This window comes from Coturnix japonica, chromosome 1 (assembly GCF_001577835.2).
Source record: "Coturnix japonica isolate 7356 chromosome 1, Coturnix japonica 2.1, whole genome shotgun sequence".
In the NCBI taxonomy this organism is placed as follows: domain Eukaryota; kingdom Metazoa; phylum Chordata; class Aves; order Galliformes; family Phasianidae; genus Coturnix; species Coturnix japonica.
In genome coordinates, this window is record NC_029516.1 from 149,158,295 (window position 1) to 149,179,739 (window position 21,445).

At 38.3% G+C, this 21,445-nt stretch overlaps 1 protein-coding gene across 1 annotated transcript in view; it reads right to left on the reverse strand.

The window, feature by feature from the left end:
• Positions 1-791: 791 nt before the first annotated feature.
• EPSTI1 (epithelial stromal interaction 1) overlaps positions 792-21,445 on the reverse strand; it is a 46,742-nt gene continuing 26,088 nt past the window's right edge. The window contains 7 exon segments of the mRNA XM_015851738.1: positions 792-1,405; positions 2,639-2,679; positions 7,631-7,736; positions 8,849-8,922; positions 11,478-11,494; positions 11,497-11,554; positions 15,047-15,140. Of these exon segments, the coding sequence (XP_015707224.1) occupies positions 2,659-2,679; positions 7,631-7,736; positions 8,849-8,922; positions 11,478-11,494; positions 11,497-11,554; positions 15,047-15,140 (370 nt within the window). The 3' untranslated portion in view covers positions 792-1,405; positions 2,639-2,658.

Here is a 21,445-nt window from a genome sequence, read left to right on the forward strand (position 1 = left end):
TACATGCATGTACCTATATCCTACTCTACAGACATCTAGACCTAGACCTAATAACTGCCAAAGGATTGTAAGAGAGGACATTCTCTGAGTGAGATGTGAATTTAATTTTCAAAGCAGCAGTCCAATAGCAGGGAGAAATACCATCTGCAATTGAGAACCATTCTTTAGGTATGCCAAGGTCTTCATAATGAAGTTTCCAGTGTCAGGTGCTTGAAAAAAGGCTAAACCACAGAACATTAGAAAAACCTCCTGTACTTTTAATTAACATCAGCTGGCTAGCAGTCTAGCAATATGAGAGGAGAGAGTATTTCCATGAGGCAGAGATAACCAAGAGCAACTATAGAGAATCCCAAAGGAAAAAGGAAACACAGCAACATCCCAGGTTCAGAAGAAAACTTTGGGTGATCCATCATGAAATTTCCATGTTGCAAGGGCTACGGAAAAACACTGTGGCATGCCTGAGTACTAAAAAAAATACTGCTCAGGAAACTCTTAACTTTGCATAAAATTGAACTTGTAAATGCAGTGGATACTTTTGGGCTGCATGGCCTAACACACTGTGGATCCTTCTTTTTCATTAGAAATATCTAGGTCATGAATCTGACTTTCAGAAAGCATTGAAGTGTTTCTGTTTTCAGAAACAGGAATATGGAAATAAAATTCCATGAGAATAGAAAGAAAGGAAAACTAAGAAACCAGAGATAACATGCTAATACTTTTCCCCACTTGTGTAATCAACGCAATATAGGAAAAGTGAAAAATTGATGTGTAAAAGATTGAATACACTGTAAAAGTTTCCAGTATTCAAGTTTTATTTCTTTAATTTTGTACTTTTCTAAATACATTTTCAAAATAGCCCGTCTACAACACATACACTTGCTTCTTCTTGACTCTCTACTGTTCAACATACATTAAGTAGTACCTCAAAACCCCCCAAAACACCAAAAAGCAAGATTGGCAAAAAAACAGCATCACTTTGCTCCCAAAGGATAGCAGCAGTATTATTTTATCCTGTTCAAGTCACTGGAAGTTTGTGGCTGGGCACAGTAAAGAAGTAAACTCAGATATTTATTTCTACAGCTTTTGCAACCACCAACATCTTCTTTCTGTGAGATCCTAAAGGCTAGCATAATTGCATTCTGCAAAAGGCAAAACAATTTAAGAAGAAGAAGAAAAAAAAAGACATGTTCACTTATTAAAAATTAATTAGGAATTTCATAATCAGTTGCCTCAAACTGCGTTAATAATGACAGCTAGAAACCAGTCTCTGCAGATTACTCACGAAGTGGGTGTGAAGATGCAATCAGGCTAGGAAAGAAATCACATTGATAAAAGAGGGCTTTCTTGGAGCTTTTACAAGGTCATTTGGCCAAAGCCAGATAAAAGAGAATATTTCTCTAGTACTCTGTAACAAGAGGAGGAAAACAGAATTAGAAATTATCTTTTGCACCAAAAGTAAAAAAACAACAAAGTCATACTAGCCTAGGATTAAGACCACTGGAAAATAAAGCCTCCATTATTATTTTTTCTGGCAGGTTTTAGTTTTTCATTCTGTAAAGCACTCATGAAGGGATTTCTATCTTTTTGCAAATTAAATTCACAAAACATTCTAATTATCTGCAGACGTATTAATAACTCTTTGAGCAACATATTAATGTAGCAAGCTGAAATGTGTTTTCAAAACAACATTAAAATAAAGGTTAAATAAGTACATCCATCCACAATTTTCTTACAGTTCATATGTAAATATATAATTGGTACTGTAGATAATGCGTAAAACAACAAAGAACTCACTGTGTTCAACTCCTTCAGCTGCCCACAGTATACAAAACCTAACAGTACTGTGAGCTGCAAGAGGTGGTCATTTCTTCCCCTGTAGGGAACTGAATTTATCTATTGATTGTAATTTCTATTGTGAATTTAAGTTACTTTTTAATAACAATTTTACTCCTCCTAAAACTGCAAAGATGACTCATGCGAAGCCAATTGCATTATTTAGATACTATTTTTAGGATACAGCCCTGTCACAAAAACACTAAAATTACTGTTGGAGCAGAAAATGAGAAAGAAATTGTATAAGAAACTAAGAATAGTCCATTCACAGATGAAGGGCTAAAAGCAAATGGTTTTCCAAAGTTTATTTCATTTTTTAATTCCTTTTTCAAAGATCTAGCTTTCAAACAAAGCTTGAAGGCAATTTGAATGCCATATGCCAGTATGGAATTCCCCAAGACTACAAGTGAAGGCTCTGCATAAGCCTTTAAATCAGAACTGGGAATTAGGGTATGGAACCCCTTTCAGCAAAGAACATAGGTGCGCTGAAGTTTGCAAAAAGGTCATTTGAATGCAGATGGCCTCATTTCTCTGATGCAATATTGGTGTTTTACTGACAGTCTTTGTCGATACTAGCAGTCTCCATTTTTGTGCATGGGAAACAGCAGGAAGAAGTAGAAAGAACAAGTTTCAGATTTGGGATGCATCATTGCATAGTTCCATGAAGATTTGGAAAACCATTATTAAAATGCCTTCTCATTGTACTTGAGAATTAAACTACAAAAGCTATCACAATGAAACAGCAAATATGGATCCAAATACCAGCATTAGTACTGATGAGAAATAACAAATCTATTCTTCTTACCTTCTGGCAATATTAATCCTTTATTCCAAGCAGTTTGACCCCTAGATGAATAAAAATGCATTAGTGCAGTACAGTAGAAAGAGACACTTATGTTAGGAACTAAGGTTATCAAGCTGGGTGGGTCTTTCCTGATTACTTGGTATCCTTTGCTGTCTTTTAAAACTCTATTTAAAATAAAAGGTAAGCGCTTGTATAAGAAGATCCTAGTTCCAGTAATAAATATTTCTTTGATTTGAACTACCTATGAATAGTGGGATATACTGACTTGGGAGATAAGCGTGGTTTAGCTTAAAAGAATCAATCTAAAAGTGTTCTAAGTATCTTAGATGCCTTGATCCTTTCTCAGTCTCACACAGAAGAGTGAGAGGTTTCTTTTGCTCCCCCCTAGACTCCCAGTATTCTTTCTCAGGATGAGATTTTCATAAGAAAGAATGATTGAGCTCAAAGTTGAACCAGACAGAACACATCTGAATATGCTATTTGACAGCTTTGTCAGAGTTAAGTCATTAACTCATCTACCTGGACCTACTCATCTTAGGACCCTCAGCTAATGCTTCTGCTGAGCAGTTTCTTATTTTCCTTCATCATTCTGATCAGAAAGATTAGCTCGTTATTCTCAACAACTATCACAACAAAAAACAGTTTTAGGAGAAAAATCAAATAATCTTTCTAAAACATACTGCATATAGACTAACCAGGCTAAATTAGCTAAACCTTTCTTTGTTAAAAGAAATTTAACCATTGGGGATGGCAAGTCTGCTGGCAATGGGCAGTAATTACATTAATCTCCATATGTTGAGTTTGTTTTGCCCATTCTTGTAACTGGCAAATATTCTCTTCATCTCAACCCATGAGCTTTTTTCATCATATTTTCTCCTTCTGTTCTTTTGAAGAGGGGGAATGAGAGAGTAGTGCGGCAAATCTGAGCTGCCCATTGGTGTGAAACCATCACAACGACATGCTCCCACTCAGGCTGGTAGCAAATATCATAAATCTGGTTGACACTCTAAAGTGGTGTTCCCATGGAGCATGTTTGGAACAAATAAAACAAGTGCTAATCCACAAACCATATTCATTTAAAGCAGTTTTACACCCAAGTGGTATTATTTTTATCCAGCATCCATTGAGTTTCCATTCGCTGTGGGGGAAAGGAAGAGAATGTACTGTTGCCCTACACCTACGTGTTCAGGGCATAGTTATTTCCCCTTCTAAATATCAGCGTATTAACAGAATGAGTAGAGTCAGCATCTGAGAGAGCATTTCTCATTCATATGCCTGACACAGGGTTTATAAGAGACACGGAACAGGAATGTGCAATATGTCATGTTATCTTATAGATTCTGGGTTTACTAGAGCCTAGAGAGCTCCAGCATGACATCCAGTACTTCATTAAAGAAGAGTAGGCATATAAATTTCATCTATTCGCCATGTGAACTATCTCCATTAACAGAATAGACAAAAAGAGTCCTTGACATCGCTCACTTTCTACTCAAAAAAAAATAAACAAGGGCTCTGCTACAGGCCTGCCATGCATTAGCACTTGGCCTTTGCAAATGACACAGTGCTTCGGCAAGGGAAAATATCAAGGGAGTAAATATCCAAACATGCCACTGTTTTGAAGCTATTCTTTTGTGAAAACAGAAGTGATTTCATATTTAAGTAAAACTGCTCAGTTATACCAACACAGTGAACAGATATTGCCTCGGTTATAGGCCTCAGCTGTGTAAGGACTCAGTCTTACTGATTAAACTTTGATGTTGAAATGACAAGCATTATCTTTTTCTCTCTTGTCCTAAAAGGTTTATACTTATGTTAAAGTCAATGGCTGCACGAAAGACATCAACATTTTCTTGATAGTATACAGGAAAACTCGAGACTTCCCCAAACATTCAGTAGCTCAACACAAGTAAGTGGAAACATTAATTTATCTTCTCATTAAAAAAGCAAAGCACACAACCACCTGGAGAACACCTTGATATTTATAACCAAAAGGTGAGAAAATATTAAGTTCATGAAGATACTTCATGAAATAACAACATACAAATATTCCCAATAAAACACAATTTGTCTGGAAGGCAGAGGAATAACAAAAACTAAATAGCAACTAGTGTAAAACCAAACACAGCAACTGCTCTCTTCTCTCCTGACCAAACACACACAATAAAGTTACCTTCCTCTCTCTTTCCAAGCCCATCCTGATATCCACTGTTCAAACACTGCTACTCCCAGCCACTGTATCTCACAAAGTGCAAATAAACTGAATTATCTCTGAGACTTATATACCCTTTTCAGACTCAGTCGAGACTGGCCAGCAGGTTGGAAACGTAATTACATGCATACAGAATGACCACAAAAAAATTCATTTCTGTAGGAAACTAGGCTAATATAAGTAATAATGAAAAATACAGCAGTTACATCAACAATGGCACAACATTCAGTTTCTGTAAGCATAGAGCTGTTGTGACTTTGAAGAGCTCAGTCAGGAAGAAAAACAAGCAGGAAAGAACAAATATTTCCTCTTCGATGCCACTACAAAGAAGGAGCAGGCTCAAAACTTACCTGCAGGTCTTAACTTTGGGAACCCTTTCCTTTTCTTTTCATCTTAGTTTATAATCTGACTTGCTTCAGTTAGCTCCTTTGTAATGCAAAACACCATGTTGCAGACAACGACTTGTAAGGTACCTTTGGAGTTCAGCTCTTTTTGCTTAAAATCCCAAGGGAAGGGAGAAGAGCCTGGATATAATCAAAGACACTGAGGTTGCAGCCTCCAGCCTGTCTAAGAGAGATTCTTGCTCTTGTTACCAATACTCATTGTAATTCTTCTCCTTGATGGCATCTTCTTATGTACTTTTTTCCTTCCCTACTTTGTTCAGTCTTCTGAAAAATTCATATATTGAGGTATATATGAAAAACAGACAACTTAAGTGCTACCCAAATAAGACAGGCTCCTTGGGAACTATTCAGTAAACATCCAGAGTAGGAACTCTATCACTTCTACATTTAGGGATTTGTTTTAATTATGTTGATGAATTCTTTGAATACACATTAAAAAAGATTGGCTGTAGACATTTCAGAGCTGTCTGATATTAAAACTATGCCTGGGCTGAGTGCATTAGTGCAGTGGTACTGTCACCCATCTTGGGGAATGGCATGTGTGGTAAAGGACTAAAGGTGAGACTTCATTCCTTCTGCATCCAGAGAAGCTTTCAGCAGGGACAGTGGATGAATGAAGATGCTGGAGTTCAGATACTGGGGCTGTTGGCTGTTACAGAGTTTATTTTACCAGGAAACAGTTTACAAACTGTGATAAAATATACAAAGGGAAATAAAAAGAATAATTTCCACCCTTGGTTAAGCAGGCACCAGCCAGCAGACTTTACCTTTTGCCCCTTTCTAGGCATTATTTTCTTCTGTCTTACCTGAAGTCTAACACTGCTATCCTCAGAAAAAATCACTCAGACCTGCCATAGAGAGCATTCTCTTATTCATACTCCTTTACTGAGTTTGGATATCTACAGCTCAGCTTCCCAGGAAGACCCAAGACCCTAGCCAAGACCCAAGACCATAGCCAACTGGTTTTTCCAGCAGCTACCAGCAGACACAATGGGAGACTGAGCTGACAGATCCTCCCCACTCTCAGCAAGACCAAGAGAACTGCTGTGCACAGATCTGGCTTCAGTCTGAGGCTTCTGAGCCCTCCGCCAAGCTTGCCCATAGCATGCAGTGATTAAGAGGCTCTTTTTCTAGTTCTTATATCTGGAAACCTCTAGGAGCAAGACTCTGCTTTTCTGTCATGCCTTGACTTAGTAGATTCTTGAGCCCAAGTTTTTGTAGCATTCATCTGACAAGAAACAAATCCACACCAAACAGTCCAAGCAATTCATCTCAAGCCAAGCAGATTCCTCTGCAAAGCCACATTAACTAAACTTATCTAGACTTGTATCATTTTGCTACTCAGTCTGTGCAATTTTCAATTTCTACACTTTTGTCTTCTCAGCAATGGAATTTCACCCTGATAGAAATTTCCATAATGGAAATACTGCATCAGCTGACCACTACATCACAACCCTGGCTAAGATGAATGATCAGACTTCCAGAGTCAGACCAAAGAAATCAGCCTTTCTCTTGCCAACACAGTAATGCCAGGCCCCATATCACTTTAAAGATCATTGAGAATCGTGGCTGGACTGTACTACCACACCCACCGCATAGTCCAGATTTGTGCCTTCTCATTTCCACCTGTTTGGGCTGACGAGAGATGACCTGCAGGGGTAGCATTATCCTAGCAACAACATCATCATAGCAGCTATGAAACAGTCGGTCATCTCCACTGTTCCTGAGTGTTACATGCACAGTATGCAGGCTCTTCTACATTGCTGGTGCAAATGCATTGCTATGGCAGTGACTGTGTTGGAAAATAGTGTTTTGTAGCTGAGAATTTGCTTTATCAAGTAGTAATACTGTGCTATTTGTATCTGTTGTAGATTCTGTGGAATTAAATAGGAGGTATTACTTTCAGAGTGACCTATTTTAACTGGATATAGTCAGGTCTTCCTTCCTTGCCATAAGTTTACTCAGGAAGAAATGAACAGCTCTACTTTTCATGGTATTTACCACCTCCATTTTCAATATCATATTAAAATGTTTACAGCCTTTCCAAACATTTGTAAATGTATTTAAAGATTTCATTTAAAGATGTTTCAGAAAATACCATACAATTTCACTACTCTTGTTCTGAACTTCAGTAAGTACATTGGACTTGTACTACCTTCCATGCAAAGCAACCAAGTTCTGCTGCAAGATCAGCTGTTACTTCATCTTCCCATTTGAACAGAATATATTTAAGACAGGATTTCTTCTTGAAAGCTACTGCAGCTGGCAGCCAACCAGGACTGTCATGCAGGCTAACTGCACAGACACATAACAGTATATGGGAAAAAGTCAATTTTCAAACAATCCCTTGCTTTAGTGCTCTGCACTCAAACAACTTACCCAGGCATCATCACTGCAGTAGCCCAGACTCCCAGAATATCCAGGTTGGCAGAAGCTATTAGGTTGAGTTTTCTTCTGAAGTCGGTCCAGAAAAGCATTATTTACTCTTGAAGTAGAAAGAAAAATGAACAGTGGTTGAAGGTAGCTGAGGAGTTCACAAACTTGTGAAATAGAACATTTTCTAAGAAGCTTTCCCCATTCTCAATTAAATACACATCATCCCAGACTTTTCAAGACTGTGCTGAATAACCACAGCCTATCATGAGATAGGATGCCTTTCATTTTCAGTTCACTAGGTGCATTCTTATCCTGTGATCAATGTGTCATAATTAAAAGGCATACCTCAACTGCTATGAGAAATCGTCCCAAATTCTCAGTAAAAAGTCATCCTGCATGTCACTTACTTAAATAATCATATTCATAGAATCACAAGATTGGAAAGGACCTACAAGATCATCTAGTCCAACCATCCTCTCATTGCCCCTGCTACTGCAAGCCACTAAACCATATCTTGTAGCTCCTCATCCAGGTTTGATCACCCTAGGTAGTCTTTCAGTCTTCATTAAACAAGGTTCTGTAAGTAGTGGTTTCCTATAGTAACAACCACTTAAACTTGTTACTAATATAACTAAGTTGTCCAGCTCAGAAAGCACCTCTAGCATTTTCTTGTGCAGCTTTTGGGGCCCACATTCGGGACACCAGGAAGAGGTGACCAGGTGTGATAAAACTGGAAAACCCGATTGCGCTCTTTCAAGGTAGGTCACAGGAAGCTGCTACTAGGAAATTTAAAAGACTTTACATTCTTTGTGAAGATGAAGGGACTGGGAGAACAGGTAGAGTTCTCCTAATTCTTCCCAGTTGGAGACTGCAATCCAGACAGAAGGACAAGAGCAGACCAGCTGAATGAATAACTGCACAGAGAATTTTATAAGTATTTTTCACCAGCTGTCTTTAAATTGTCTTGAAACTGCTAATAGTTTATATCTCATGCTGTTCCCTGTGCTGATAAGAGAAATAAAGTGAATTCTGGGTCATAACACATTACTGTGAGCAGCTATAATGACAGATATTAGTGGTTTATCTGAAGACAAAGTTAAACCAGAGGCTACATCAGTGATACTCATTGCAATAGTCTTCTTAAGCATGAGTGCTTTCAATTTTTAGTCCCATTCCAGATAGAAAGTCAAGTAATGTATATTCCAAGATTTTGCCTCATACCTCCTCTGTTCATTTTGATGTGCTCTTATCCTGGCTTCTTCCTCCTCCTTTTGTTTTGATTCCATTAATTGAGCCTGGGGGTGACAAAAGAGAAAAACAAAAAACCAACCCCCCAAACTTACTTTTAGTTAACAAGCCAATGTTGAAAATCCAAGTAATTTCACATGGAGATAATGTCAACAAGAGCCATGTGCCATTTCTGCAACTTCACCCAATACTATTTAATTTGTTCATGTGGCAGCACTGAGCTCAGAACAGACCTCATTTTTCTGTACAGCATTGCATGGGATTAAGTATGTGAATTCAGACAGTTCCAATCCAACATTTGAGTACACCAGCCTGCATGCAAGCTCTGTCCCTCTAGCAAAGTCCCTCTTCTTCCAGATAAACACAGTTCTATGGGCACTGCACAGCCAGTGCCCATCAGCTCCATCTGGCCATGCAGAGCAAGGCAGAAGCACACAGCACCCTGCCCAAATGCTAGAATGCCCACAGCTCCTCTGACCCCCAAAATACTGTGAGGAAACCTTCCTATGGCACAAGGGCAGCAGGGATCAGACCCTTCAGTGTCCCCAGCCCATTAGTCTGAACGTTCCAGCAGCTCCAAGAAGAAAGCTGAAGTCATCCAGCAGGAGCAGCCAGTAGAGTATGAAGGAGACCTCCAGCTCCCTGGGACTCCCCATAGTGAGGAAAGGACAAACAGTACCTACTGGTGTGGTGAAAGCATGGTAGTGTTCAAGCCTACAGTCCCTACATTACATAATATTAAGGTATACGAACAGTCTCAAAGGAACTTCCCTGAAGAGTAGAGTTTGCTTATACAGTTTTAGCTGTGCTTGCTAAGGAAACATGGCTTTCATGACTGTGCATTGCACATATTCTTGTTTGTCTGCCTCTTGCTCAATGTGCAGATTTCTTCTGGCTTGCAGGGTAAGGGGGAAGTGATGGGAGCCAACCTATCCTTCATATTTTCCATAACAACTGAGTAGCAGTAGAAATAAGAAGTAAAACAAAATGAAGTGGTTAGATAAAAGCTTCAGTAATGGAATGGAACTACAAGAGTAAAAAAAATAAAAATAAATAAATAAATAAATAAAAATCAATTTAAGTGGAACATTAAATAAAAACTATGCAATAAATGTATGAAGAAAATCAATAACTGTGAATGTGTTGTGTATCAATATTTGTCTAGCCCTAAAAGAAGAAACAGGATTAAGAAATAAAAAAGCCAACCTTTATTTTCACTGTTTTAAATAACTATTCAACCTGAAAATTAAAACCCAGTATCTGACTTTCCAATATGCTGAGTCCTCTCTTGGAGTAATGTTCTGAAATATATTGCATGTATATGATGCTGTGTTCAAAGTGTACTGAATATTTTTAAATCAAGCAATACATACTAAAACCTGTTCAAAAAAAAATGCAACTGACAATACCTATACGTTTTATAGCTATGCTATACTAGGAGTTTGCACACAGGACAGAATTCACAATTACTTTAATAAATATTAGTTTGAAGTAGAAATAAGCCAACATAAATTGGAGGGGCAATTACTGGAGCCTTTAAAATACACATTATTTACAGCAGGTTTATACATAGCACATCACTCTGTGCAGTATGTAATAGCAATGGTGAATGCAAGGAGCACATGGCATTGTGTAACAAGACAGAGAAGCCTTAGAAGCAGTCCACATTTTCTTGTTCACCTACAGAAATCAGTATGGCATCTAAAGCTCTACACAATTCCCTTGAACCATGAACCTGATCTCTTGGGATGTGTCCCTGCCCATGGCTGGGTGTTTAATAGCAAATAAAATCATAGAATGGTTCGGGTTGGAAGAGAACTCAAAAAATCATAGAATCGCAGAACCTTGATGTGGTCTCTTCCAACTTGGACCACTCTATGATTCTATTATTTGCTAATATATTTTTGAATGATCAGCGATTAATGCTGCCCTCTGCACATTTGGGCAGTTAGACCTGGGTAAAAAACATACTACAGTGTAATAAGTACACTTTGTGTAGATTATCTTTACATAGATCTAGTACCCAAAACCATGTCAGAGGGATGGCAGTGGTTGAGATGCCTTTCAGGCAATGCATGCTGCATATACAGAAGTGAAGTTATAGTACCACTGGACAAATGAAAGCTCCATTTAGGTGGTTAGCAAAGGAATGCAGAAGTGTACAGACTTGATAGCAAATCTGAGTGCTCCTACATACTTGTTTGGGACAGTGAGGCACACGGACTGGTTTTCTGTAAAGAGACTATTCAGAATCTGAGATCATTAATATCTCAGTAAGATTACTTCTACCTAAAGGGCTGGAAATTGGTTTCCTTAGAATATGAAATTGGTCACCACAATCCAAAATATGCTTTGCACAATTGTTCAAATGGAGAGACAAGCAGAAGCAAGTCATCCAGATGCAAATAGCCATGAACCCAGAAGATACTTCTGTCTGTCCAAATTTTACAGTTTGGTTCATCTCTCTCACAAGATCTAAAAACACTGACATCACTTTCCCTAAAGAGAAGCTCTGTGCGTAGGCTACAAGTAATCAATGCATTTAATTGGTTTCACAGCATGCAAAAATGATACAATATGTAAACTGTTAATGTATAATTACCTTCCTCCGTTGTTCATCTCCTCCAATCTTCTGTTTTCATCCTCTCGAAGAGCTTGCTTATATATACGGCTTCTAGCCTATTGTTCAGTAGAGAATATAGACATACTGGTGTGGGGAGAGGGAGGATCAACATGCCTCATTACCAATTCTTTTTACAAGTAATTAACAAACCAGAACTGTTCGAAGGATTACAGTTATTAAAAAGTCTGATGAGTTTGAAGACTAGTGTTTAAAGGAGTGGTGTAAAACCTTTCAGGCATTCAGTTTAGCTGAGTGTTCACCTGCACTTTTCAACTAAGCATCCACAGCACACTCTATTGCTTGTTCCAGTGGCATACATAAAGATATTCTGAGTAACTGATAAATGCAGTCAGGATATAAGATAATGAGATGGGGTGTTGTGGGAAGACAGAAAAGCACTGGAAGCATTACTAAAATAACAAAGCAGAAGGGAGGCCTGATAGCAGAGGGAGACACTAGTAGAGGTTCAGGTTGGATATTAGGAAAAATTTATTCTCAGGAAGAATAGTAATGTTTTGGAGCAGGAGATTTTCAAGAAAATGGTAGAGGCTGCACTGAAGGTCATAGTTTAGTGTACTGGTGGTGATGGGTTGATTGTCAGACTAGATGACCTTGAAGGTCCTTTCTACCCTTATATGATTCTATGATTGTTTCCATATAAATACTGGAAAGGAATGTGTGGTTGTAGGGCAAGAGAAGCTCTGAGATGAAGACTGCTTTCTTAGTTGGGAGTCACGCAAGAGAACTGAAAACCTGATCTATACATAAAAATTAAAATATTCACCTGTGTAGGTTTCCATTACAGTAACTAGCTCTGGTCTTTTACAAGTTACTGTTCTCTTCAAAGGGCCAGCATACCATTAGGATTTTATAGGATCCTTAGGAACTTATACTGTGAAGTCTTCAAGCAGGTACAGAGCATAGCACACTAAATAATGAGGCAATATAATTTAATACAAGAAATGTGCAGGTTTGACTTTAGTGAAGAATTTGTTGCAGGTCTACACAGTGTTCTCAAAACTTGATATATGTGTGCAGAATGACACCATTAAAACGACAGGCACATAATTTGCTAAAAAGACTGAATAGAGAAAGTAATTATTAATAGCTCAATTTTGAACTGGGAGGAGTTGTTACATGTGTCCAGGGAGACTCATTCTGGGTCCAATATTATTCACTACTCTCTAATGGCTTGGAGAATTGTGTGGAGTGTATGTTAATCAAACTGGAAGACAATAAGACTCTTTACAGGACTGGTAACACTTTGAAGGCAGGATTAAAATTAATTATGAGCTTGATTAGTTACATGGGCCAAAAAAAGTCGCCGATGACAGAGCCACCCCAAAAAAGGTAAATTTGTTCACATGCATCAAGTAATATTTGACACTGCTATTTGAACTAGATGTACTGAATCAGTATCACTGACAAATAAATGCTGCAAGGGAAAAAGAATTCAATCAACATAACATTGTCTCAGATTTGGTTCAGTACATTGACTTTAAGTAATAAAAAACGCCATATGTATATGTATGAGCCCCCTGCCCCTTAACATTCTTATTCTGCACTTCCCAGTCTTATCGCATTTCCTGGCTTCAAATATATTGTTCCAGAACGGATTAGTTACTTTAGACAAAGGAAAGATAAAAGGTAACATCAAAATTAGGGTATAAGACTCCCCAGTGGTTTAGCCTTTTGATACTATGCTAAGTTCATTTAGATATCAGTTTATTGGTTATGTGCTTCAGGTTCCTTACAAAGAGCACAGAAGTTGTGCGTATGCCTATATATAGATTGCATCTCATCCAAGTTGGTTGAAAAACTTCTTACTAAATGTATTATAAACAAATGGTAAATTGATTCACAGAGCTACAGAAATACTGCTGCAAGAAAGACATAGAATCATAGAATGGCTTGAATTAGAAGGGAACTTAAAGACCATCTAGTTCCAACCCATTGGAAAAGACTAGGCCTATCTTCCTCAGGATCACACATGCATAATATAATATAAATAAAGAATGGTATAGAAAAATTGTGTATTCCATATAGTTGGATACTGGCCATGTACAGCAATTACAATTACAGAAGTTCAATTCTGTAATTTGGCATAAATTATTAAGAAACTTTTCAAAAACTGCAATGAGAAAGAAATATATAAGTGAAAGATATATATATACGTGAAATAAATGGCAAAGGTTAAAGGTAGAACCTGTATACCTGAGAGAATTCAGTGTTACCTTAGGCATCCACCCACCCACACGTAGACATCACTCTAAAAAGCTGAAAGTCTTGGGGCCCTGAGATCACTTATGTTCATAGTTCCATGCTCACATAATACAGAAGTCTGTTGAGCCTGGTTTTCTCTGCCAAAGAGCTAGCTCCTCACCATTCAGAGCATAGGATGCTTCAGAAGGAAGTAGAAGTAGTTTCAATACATCTTTCTTCCCATAGTTCTCTGTATTGCTTGTCTACTCAGGACTACAAAATATAGCCTGAAAGGCACTCTGTTACAACTAAATCTAGTGGATCCAACACTGCTGGGAAGAAGTTGGCTTCTTAAAGTTATAAAACTGGTCACATGTTAAGATTTCTTCATGCTTATCAGAGACACGAAATGACCTGAGGAATAAAAGGGGAAAGAAACCTTCATTCAGTAACGCCTTCCCTGTTCAAGCAACTGAAAATGAGGAAGAGATACAAGCAGTAAGTTTGGACTGCCATATATTCTGTTCAGAGCAATTTCTCTGTAAGGAGGGTCTTGCACATTTCCAAGGCTTCTGAGGAAACATACAGGAAAATGTTTAATTTCCTTACTCAGCTGTTGGTGTTCAAGGTTGTGTACAACAGATGGTTACCCAGATTAGATGTTTCCAGTTTTCTGCTGACTCAGGACTGTTGTTCATGACAGTAATTTCTGCCTACATTGTCATCCCCGAGTGGAAGATTTCTGTCTTCAGGGTTAATATTCCCCAGTGTAAGTTTTTATATCAATAGGAATTCTTGGTTAGACGTGCAGAGAATAATCAGATGTGCAAGAGGCTTTTTGAGGCAATTAGAATAATGAAACTTTAGCAATACTTTATCTATTCCCTAATTACACTGATACTTATGAGGCTCATTCAGACTGGGACAAAGTCCCCAATCAGTCTACAAAATCACTTTTAGGATGCAGTGAGAAATAAGCTTCTCTTCTGTCTAGATTTTCAATGCAGCAAAGCATCTGCTGACATGTACTAGTTGGGATTCCATAAAAGCTTGCCACCGACTGATGGGTACACAGCACATTTAAGATTCTGATCTGAACACAGAATATAAATCTGGCTCATATTTATCAGGAGGGGAACTGCAAGTAATAAAGGCAGTATCCTACTATGTAGGATATTCTGCCAGTATATCAGTGACAACGTAGGCAGTTCACCCAGAAAGACTCCTTGGTATTCACTGAGTTATGTATAGGCAATTAAACTCAATTAGAATATTCTAATATCACACTATTGACAGCACCTGGAAAGTTGACAGAAAAATATTGCACATTCCATGGTTTTGCTTACCCATGCTGTTGATTCTGGGCCACAATTAGCAGTCTGACAGGAATCATTCCTTGGCAAACCCAAGTCCAATCTGTTCAATAATTCATTGGTTTTGCTACAAAGAAATCCAATCCAAATAGAATTGTTATTGCTTCCATAAAAATAAATATAGCATTTTTATACCACCCTCGGAATCTAGCCTAGACATTTTACCATGTGACTGCTGAAAAATATCACAAATGGAACAAAAGGTTATGGGGACAGACAGAATAAAAGGGGACAGAGGAAACAGAACCTATATTGTGGATAAAACATCAGCTGGGGGGATTTTTAAGCTAACAGTTACTTTCATTTGCATATCTGGGGTCCACAGAGGTCATGCTTTTTTTTCCAGCATGGTAAAGCTCCCAAAATACAGATTCACAAAGCACTGAACTTGATTGGAATGTAACTGCTTCTAGTAGCTAATCCTTCTACCAGATCCATAAATCACAGATAAGTGATTTAAAATATTATTTTAAGGCATTTTCCTTCATTGTTAATAAAATGTACCCTTTCGACAGATTAATTAATCCAGTGGAAAGACTTTGAGCAATTTTGTAGCACTGTAAAAAAAAAGTTTGTCCTTAGTTAAAAAATACTGCATAACATCATAATTTCTTATTCTGGCAAGGGCAATTTTATTTTTCCTACTGCATCCTTTATAAACTATATTTTCAAAGCATCACCTGCTATCTCACGGTTTCAACCAAGCACAGTCAAACAAACTCACAAAGAACAACATAAATGCTAAAAGCAGGAGTTGTGGTGACATGATCTGAAATCAGTTTCTTAACCTGCAGACCCAGGCGTATCTATTGAAGTTCTTGCTCACTCAGAAGAACAGAGTGAGAGGAAAGAGGCGATTTTATTTCCATGTACATCTTTGGAAAGCATGAAGGGGGATTCGACACAAGGATTTACTTTGCTAACAGGGCAGCCAACTAACTCTGTGGGGAAAAAGACACCAATAGTGAAGACATCTAGTTAACCTTGGAGAAAAAGCCTTGTCTGCCAAACAGTCGCAGTGACTGCAGAAACAGACTGCTGGTCAGTGGGTATATTGAAGAGAAGTGCAGAAAAAGCAGAAGAACCCACAAACTCTTCTGTTCTACTCTACAGATAAAAAAACATGTTACCTATTTAAGTACAGAGCACTTGTTCAAGCTGTGACAAGCCATGATTTTAGAGTATCAGTGTTCACAGATCACTTCCTCTCTTTTGCTACCTGGCAAGTATGATAGATCTCAGACAAAGCACAATACAGAAAGAACCAAGTGAAACCCAAGATCCTCTGATCTACAAAGCGTCTCTACATCAGAGTTCAATGAATTAATAGCCTCATCTTACTCAAGATTTAACAGTGTGTACTGCCTTTGTGTACAGAAAACGTCTTACTACATCACATGAAGTTACACAGCTGTAAAGTTTTGCTATCAAAAGAAAGGGATTCAGGTCTCTGAATATGACTGGAGACAAACTTAATAAAGTCAGTCATATACGTTAATTCACAGTGTATCATCTCTGTGGAAACCCAGCAGAGCATCTTGAGTTGCTGGGCTGTCAAAGCGTTGTCTGAAATGTATTTTTCATAATATTAATCCTAAAGTCATAATAATGCAAAGCATAGGGTAATCCATGCTTTGGAAGGGGGAAGTCAGAGAGATGACATTTCAATTAATATTCCAGAGAGGAAAGCATTATTTCCAGGAGGAAATCAGTACATCAGAATGTCTAGAGGTTTTCACATTTGAATAGGGGGAGCAACATCTCACTCCTGCTTGCTAAAACTTCAGAGGCTAATCAAAAATACTAGTAAAACGTGGTCCTCTAAAATAATCAATATTAAGGAAAGAAGAGCACCAAAAATTAATCTGCATACAGCAGCCTAATGGTATCCTTCAAAAATAATTAGGCAGAAGGGAATACAAAATTTAGACAACGTAAGAAGTTGATATCCTCCTAATAGGCTGCTAACCTGAGCTCCTACTGCCCCTAAACTCAAGGCTGGAGGGAAAGCACTATTTAGAAGCACTATTTAAACTGAGGTGTTATTTCGTGTTCCTCTGTTGTCTTGTTTTCTGTTACACAGTTGAGAACAAGACTTTCACTATGGTCATTAAAATAGGCTACTTTCATACTGGCTTAATAGCATCAGGCAATACTCTCAGCAATGGGAACTCAGCCATCTGTATTGTGGTAACAGTTCCTGGCACAGTTTTGACCAGTTCAAAATAGCAGTTTCCCAGAGAAATCCTCTAAATAGAACTTTCCCAGAGAAATCCTGGTTGCTGTCCGGGAAATAATATTAACCATAAATATCTCTCATTACACTCTTCTTATGCAATTGCCCCATTCTGGAAGGTAAAAAAGTTTGCTAGCAATGACAGCAGGCAGCCTTAACCCTGTTGGCCTCAAAAGTGACAGTGATTGACAGTGTTAAATATATTAGTAGAGATGCAGCTGTGGTGGAGTGAAACACTGTCAAGATTAGGGGTTGAAAAACTCTTAAGAGCTGTCATAGGAAAATAATGACTCTCTTGCCAGGATCTTTGAATAGCATGTTAGGAGGGGACAGTGCATGACTATGGAAGTCAGTCCATATTGTAGATGCTTTTAGTGGGTCCTTAGCTATAATGCTTTACGTTTCACATTTGTTCTTCAAGCGGAGTCTTTTATAGAGTTTTTTATCTGTTTGTTACAAGCTATTACTCAAAAACTTGGATTTGAAGAGCAACAAATAAATGTAGAACTCAGAAACATGAATCTGCTAGGTGTTGCACTGAGAATGGTGTAATTTAGGGACTTGAAGGAGTATACCCTAAACTCACAAGCTACATCTACATCAGGGAATCTACTTGGATTTAATATTTTTGGGGACTAAAGGAATACGCTGTCCACATTCCCACTGGGATGAGACAAGAAGATGGTAAGCCTAGGTGAGAAATTCTAGGTTCCTCTGTCCTGAGAAGGAGTTCCCATGGTCTGGCAGGGTGCCTAGTCTTGACAGGAGGGAAGCAGAAAGCTCTACAATTGACTTTAGCAAGGCAACCATGGAGAATCTGAAGACCTACACTGATCTCATTGTGGTACTCAAGAACAAAGCTCCTGTGCAGAATAAGGAATTTAACTTCCTGAGTCATTTGGGCCTTAACTCTTCATAGAATTACACATTGCCTTGGGTTAGATGGGACCCTAAAGTTCCATCCAGTTCCAAACCCAATGCCATGGGCAGGGAAACCTCCTACAAATCAGATCATTCAAGCCTCATTCAATCCGGCCTTGAATGCTTCCAGGGATGGGACATCCACAGCTTCTCTGGGCAATCTGTTCTAATGCCTCATCACCTCCACAGTGAAGAATCACTCCCTCAGGGTCTCTTCATAAGAGAGGTGTTCCAGCCCTCTGATTATCTTTGTGGCCCTCCTCTGGGCCTACTCCAACAGGTCTTTGTCTTTCTAATGTTGGGGCCTCAGAGCTTAATAAAGTATTCCAAGTGGGATCTCACTGTTGTCTATTTGGGTCTTAATTCACGTCATACATACAAGGCAAAGAGAATCACAGAATGGCCTGGGTTGGAAGGGACCATAATGACCATCAAATTTCTTTCCCCCTGCTGTAGGCAGGTTTGCCACCCACCACATCTGGCTCTCCAGGGCCCTATCCAGCCTGGTCTTGAACTTCTTCAGGCAGGGGACATGAAAGTTCTGAAAAGCATTCACCCTTGGTGTCATGAATGAGGATATGGATGCCAGCCCCAGTGTCTTCATCCACACAAGAGTTGCACACTATTGCTTGCTAAGCTTGTCACTGAAATGTGTTACTCCCTTTCATAACGAAGATGAAGAAAAAACTTTTTCTTCCTGCAAATACAGTTCTTGGCTTTAAGCTTGTTTTCCAGACTAACATTAAAAACTTATCAGTTAAAAAGGGCTTCTTGTTATTTCATTACTGCTTCCCAATGAAAGCAAAGGCAGTTCATTGTTTCGCTATGATTGATGGATACTGAAATGCCATGATATAGAAAAATATACCAGCTTTAATGCCTGTGCTTTAACAAACAGTACAATATTGCTGTATACATCATAAATCTATTTTTTCCTCTTGACAACTTCTAAAAGATAATGGACACTTATTACTACTGAAAACAAGATAGCTCCTGAGCTCTTTGTTTACTTAAGCTACAGGATCTCCAGCATTACAACTCTACCCTGATGAATGTCTACAAGTATGCTGAGAACCATGCAAAAAAAAAAAAAAAAAAAAAAAAAAGCCACAGAAAAGAAAAAAAAGAAAAAAGAAAAAAGAAAGTTCAAGCCAGGCAAATCATTGTATTTGTTTCAAAGATGAGACAACTTGACTGAATAACAAACATAGCATCTTGTGCTAAATGACACAGACACATCAGCTTCCAAATTCATGGTCAGTGAACAATGTTAAGGTGATATTTCACCATTTTCTTCCAATTCTGCTGCAAAAATTAAGAACCATACATAATATATACATAGCATTCATTTCATCCATCAATATTCATGATATTATTTAAACAATAGGAGGACTCATCTCAAAAACAAAACCTGAAATTTAATTCCATGCAAGACACATCTTTTTGCAACATCAGGAAGCATACCTGCACTTCTCCCCTCACCATATTTAACTGACTGGTTGAGCTTCACAACTTCATCTACTTTTGCAGAAATTAAGTCTGTTTCTCAACACTGCTGAAGTCTATTTGCAAGAAAATGTGCCCATCATTGTAATTAAGTCCACAGTGGGTGCACTTTAACTACAGCCCTAAAATTAGGCTGGGTTAGGCCAGGCCCAGAGAGCTAGCAGATCTAATGGAAGAAAACTCAGAGGTTTGTTCCCTGCTCTTGTTCCTTTCTTGGCTAAGACTTTGCCTTTTGTACTGTCGGTGTGTCCTGGTCAAGAATTTGCTTTGACCTGCAAGCAGGTCTGGCTGGAAGTAGGGTGTTTGTTGCTTCTCCATCTCACGGCCTAAAAAATGCTATCAGAATTAAACATTAAAATGGAAGAAATTCCAAAAGTTGACCCAATGATAGAGAGATTACAGCTCATTTTTGCAGCTTTCTTGTTGATTCTATGATAGGAAACTCCTATATATATAGATGGCTCTTCCCCATTGCCCTTTTGTGGGAAGGACCATCCTCTGATTATGTAGTTGGTCCTTTGATTTTGTAGTTCAACTTCAAAACCTACATATCAAGTTTCAAGAAGTATTCACTGATTTCACTGGGAGTAATGTACAAGTTCGCCAAGCAGGACATGCACAAGCCTAATAACAGTGATCAAAACTGAGATATCTTTGGCTGGTAGCCAGAGTCCTTGGGCATGAGCTCCCCTTCTAGGGGATAAGGACAAAAAATGTGGCACTTGTTCCTTTCAGGTATAAGACTTCAAGAAAGTATAAAAATAGTTTTTTAAAAAATAGGAACTTTCTCGGCAGAATTATTTTCATCACTTCCCACTCACACCCAAAACTAATTTTTCCTGCCAACCTACTTGCTTTTTTTGTTTTCCTGACTGAATGAAATAATACTGCTAAGCTATTCTTTCCTCCCACCAACTCATCCAATGTTCTCGGAAGTTATTTTAGACATCAAGTTCCATTTATTATCTGAAGAAATAAGCATAAATCCAGTTTTAAGGAAAATGCAGTTTTGTATAAGTCTATTGCATAGATCTTCCATTCTGTGTGCTCCATCTGCATGTGCAATCTGCTTCTATATTTTCAGCCAGCTTGCATGGGCAGATTAATGTATACAATTAGAAAGCAACCTCACAGGCATTCAATAAACTGCCTTCATTATTACACTCAGGAGAGTCCCTTTAGATGTCTATAAAAGCCTAGTTTTCTGCCTGTTAGCTAAATAATTGACAATGCTTAAAATAATCAGGAGCAAATGAACAAAACCAAGACCACTGTGGTGAAAAAAAAAGCAAACAAAAGATTCTCAAGGCTGCAGACCTTTTTGTGTGAGCTCTCTTTCACTCTCTTTAGCAACCTATATTAAAAGTCTGGTCAGGTTTACATTTGCACTTCTGTGGGGAAAATTTGTTACCAGCCTGCTGTTTGAACCACACATCACAGAGGACTGAAAACTGGCAAGGACACGAGTATTTATCCTGTAAAAATAGAGAAATAAATAAATATTCTGTTTTGATTCAGGTTTTATTTTCTTGCATTTTATGACTTTTGAGAAAACTGCTTTGGCAGGCAAGCGTATATCAGCTTGGTTTGGTGAAACTCCTGCACTGTTTGGAACACACTCTCAGAGACACTATGGCAAATTGTGTTTCCAGCTCCAAATTCTAAGCTGAGTCTATCAAGTGCACACATGTACCAGAGTGTAACAGTGC